The 3,465-nt window shown below is 59.0% G+C and overlaps 1 protein-coding gene across 1 annotated transcript; it reads right to left on the reverse strand.

Moving 5' to 3' along the window:
• Positions 1-1,445, reverse strand: LOC123927628 (protein FAM71A-like). Its single transcript, XM_045982304.1, is given in 3 exon segments — positions 1-1,050; positions 1,052-1,286; positions 1,289-1,445. Coding segments are annotated over 3 exon segments (1,434 nt in total). The 3' UTR covers positions 1-8.
• Positions 1,446-3,465: the final 2,020 nt, after the last annotated feature.

Here is a 3,465-nt window from a genome sequence, read left to right on the forward strand (position 1 = left end):
GCCCGGCTTCAGGCAGTGAGCCTGGCTCTCAGGTTCCTCAGGAACCCGCGGATCCTGCCAAGGGTCTTGGTGCCTGAGGCCCAGCTGCGGGCGGAGAGGCTCCGCCGCGACTTGTAGGAGGTCCCGGCCTCCTCGGCGATGGGGGCGTGGCTGGTGGTGTCGTCGGGGGCGGGGCTGACGGCGTCGTCGGGGGCGCGCCTGCGGCGCGCGGGGCTGCGGAGGCCCTCGTCCTTCTTGTCTTCCGGCGCGGCTGTGTGGCCGCCTAAGGAGCGGCTGGAGGCCTTCGGGGTGATGTTGTTCCCCGGGGCCTTGTGACGGCTCTCGGCGGCCCTGCGGTGGCCGGAACTGCGGGAGGCTCGCTCCTCCCGGCGCTCCTTGCGCTCCCTCCGCTCCCTGCGGAGCGGCCTTCCCGCCGGCTCCCCACTGCCGGCCGAGCTCGACGCGTCCGAGAGGAGCTGGCCTTCCGACCCGTCCGCAGCGGCGTCTCCCGCAGGCTTGCCGGCAGCTCCGGTCCCGGCGAACGGCAGGCGTAGGCGGGCCTCCCCCGCTGCGAGCTCTGCCGCTGTCCCTGCGGCCGCCACTGCCGCGGCCACCGCGGCCTCCCCGGCGGCCCCCGCCTCGGTCCTGGCCCCTGCTGCCGACTCCCTGTAGAGCCCGGTAGCTTTTGTTGTTGGGGCAGCTAGAGTCGACAGGCTGTTGGGTGTGGGGGGGTCCTGAAAGATCTCCTCCCCGCCAGCAAAAGCTGCAGAGGTGGCCCCGGCTACCTCAGAGCCCACGTGGAGGCTCCTGACGCTGACCTGGTCCTGATGCCCTTCTCCTTGGAAATCTGCCCCTGCTGGGTACCACCCGTCCTGTTGTTCACACAGGGGCATGCCCAGCTTGTCCTCCGCTGGAATGCTGTAGGTACTGCTGTGACTGTCCACTGGCGGCCGCAGGAGGTGAACGAGCTTTTCCCAGTAGGGGAAGAGGTCTTCGCGTGCACCCAGAGGGGGGCTCAGCTGCAGGTAGCAGGAGCGGCCGGTGGCCAACTTGAGGCGCAGCTGTTGTTTGGTCATGAATGGAGATCCGCACAAGCTTCAAGGGAAGGAGCCTGGTGAGCTCCAGGGTCCCGGAAGCCTTGTGGTCTTTTCCCTTGGTGGTCTGGCCCCGGTCGGAGTCCTCTTCACAGCCGGCATCTGAGCGGGCCAGCAGCATGACATCTGGGCGTGGGAGGCCAGGGCTGGTGGATGCGATGCCCACGGTCACCATTCCGACTTGGTGGTGCACGTGGACGACTTCCCCTTTGTTATTTCAATAAAGTCACTTTCAAACAGGGGTGTGTTTTTTAAGAGATAGTATTCTCCACTGCGCAGCTGTCGCTGGAGTTTCCCCATGGCGGTGTGGAACATGCCCACCCCGGAGGCGCTGTGCACCCTGTGATGGGGTGGCCGAGTGGATGGAGACATGGGCCAGGCAGGGGGTGGGCTTGATCTGGGGGCTGGACCCCACAGACCACAGGCCACAGGCCCCACTTTGGCTCAGAACCTCCCAGAGACAGGGGTCAGGGTGGGGGCTCTGAGGGTGACCGCAGGGACGCTGGTGGGTGCCTGGACCTCAGACTGAAGCTCTGCAAGGGTATAGAGCTGGACGGCGGCTCCCCCATCTCACCTCTGTCCCTCACTTTTTAATCTTCCTGATAGGCTGCCAACTGGGACCTGCGAACTGCAGTCCTGGTGAGAGACTAACCTCTGTCTCAGCCCGCACCCTGCGCAGCCCTATTTATCCTCTGCTGCCCTTTGTGACCTGTCACCGGCACATACCCCTTTGTTGTCATCCCGCAGACACCCCCTCAGGGCAGGGCCGTCATCCTCCCCCCAAGTGCCCCCCTGCCCCCACAGAGGACAGGCCCACCCTGCCAGGGACCCAGGCGGGTATCCAAATAAAAAGGGCTTCAAATGGAACAATTTTGTGCGGGGAATTTTTTTTCCCTCCCCCAAATTCGGAAGATTCAGCGCCTGGACACAATCTCTAGGAATGACTATAAGGCGATGGGATACGTTTGAACCGTTTGAGCTCTTGGTTTCATCTTATCCAAGAACCCAGAACTGGCAGTCTTGATGCTTAACCTGTTCCGTCCTAAGATGGCAGTAGACGTGGCTGCTAACAGCCATTAACAGCCCTGAAGGATGACAAGAAAAACGGCCTCCCCTAGGCACCCGGCCCTGTTCTCCACACACGACGATGAGAGTCCATCAGGTTTGGCAGTGTTCCCACTGGCCCGTTTTATGAGGAGAGGGAGGTGACATCATCAGCCCAACTTCACGGAACTAATGGTGGTAGAGGCCACGTTTCCGGGCAGGTCTACCGGCTTCTAAAGCCTCGTTCGGAACCACCATAGTACTTGGCTCCCCACAGCTTGGCCCAGCCACAGGTTTTCAACCAGACTGATTTAAGACCTTTCTGAGGCACTGTGGGAAGTTGCACGACTCCCTGTGTGTATGGATGTTGTGGAGAGAACCTAGGCCACTACTTCAGACAGCGGCTGGGCTGAATTGGGAATTAAATTTTACAGGGGGGGCATCTTGGTTCCTCCCCTCGCTTGTGCTTCCACGAGCAGCCCATCTGTGGAAACCTGGTTATTCTCTCTCAAGAGCGCCCCACCCAGGTTTTCGTCCCTTCTCCTCCAGTGCAATGAAGCGGGGCTTGGGAAGGGGGTGCTGAGAGGTCATCTGGGATTCCAAGAGTTTGCCAAGCAGCCTCCTGGGGCAACAGGTGTGCTTTGGAAGCAGCAACGCCTGTGGGGAGCATGTGCCCTTGTACGTACGTCCTGCCTTCCTGCCCCTCCCACACAGCTAGCCCCAGAGTGAGTGATTTCTGAACTGTTGCTTGAAAGTTCTAGAAAGATTATCTGCTCCCAACTCTCGTATCTCCCGGTTTGATGTTATGCCCGAAATCCGACATTTGGGATTCATTCCTTGAAAATAAAGGCCTTTCTGTTCAAATGCACACACGAGTGCATCAACAGGGGAAAGGACAAATTCGAGGTGGTCTATCCCTACAGTGGGATGTCATTCGGCTGCAAAAAGAAATGAGGAAGTGCTACGTGCTCCAACAGGGATGAATCCTGAAAGTAGGATGCTAAGTACAAGAAGCCGGATGCAAAAAGCCACATGCTGAACGATTTCATTTCGACGAAATGTTCCAGAAGAGGCAAATCCATAGATAGATGTTAGATTTGAGGTTGACTAGGGCTGGAGGGAGGGGAGTGTAGGGAGCGACTGCTTAATGAACAGGAACAGGATTTACTTGGTGGGCATGAAAAGTCTGGAACTAGATAGTGGGGATGGTCTCACCGCACTGTGAATGTACTGAGTTTCACTCTCTCGAGAGTGGGTACGACGGTAAACGTTATGTTGTAGTTTCTCTCTCTCTTACACAGTGCACATATACATTCCTGCTTGGAGCCCTTTAGAAAGGTCAGTGGTG

This window comes from Meles meles, chromosome 17 (genome assembly GCF_922984935.1).
Source record: "Meles meles chromosome 17, mMelMel3.1 paternal haplotype, whole genome shotgun sequence".
Classification (NCBI taxonomy): domain Eukaryota; kingdom Metazoa; phylum Chordata; class Mammalia; order Carnivora; family Mustelidae; genus Meles; species Meles meles.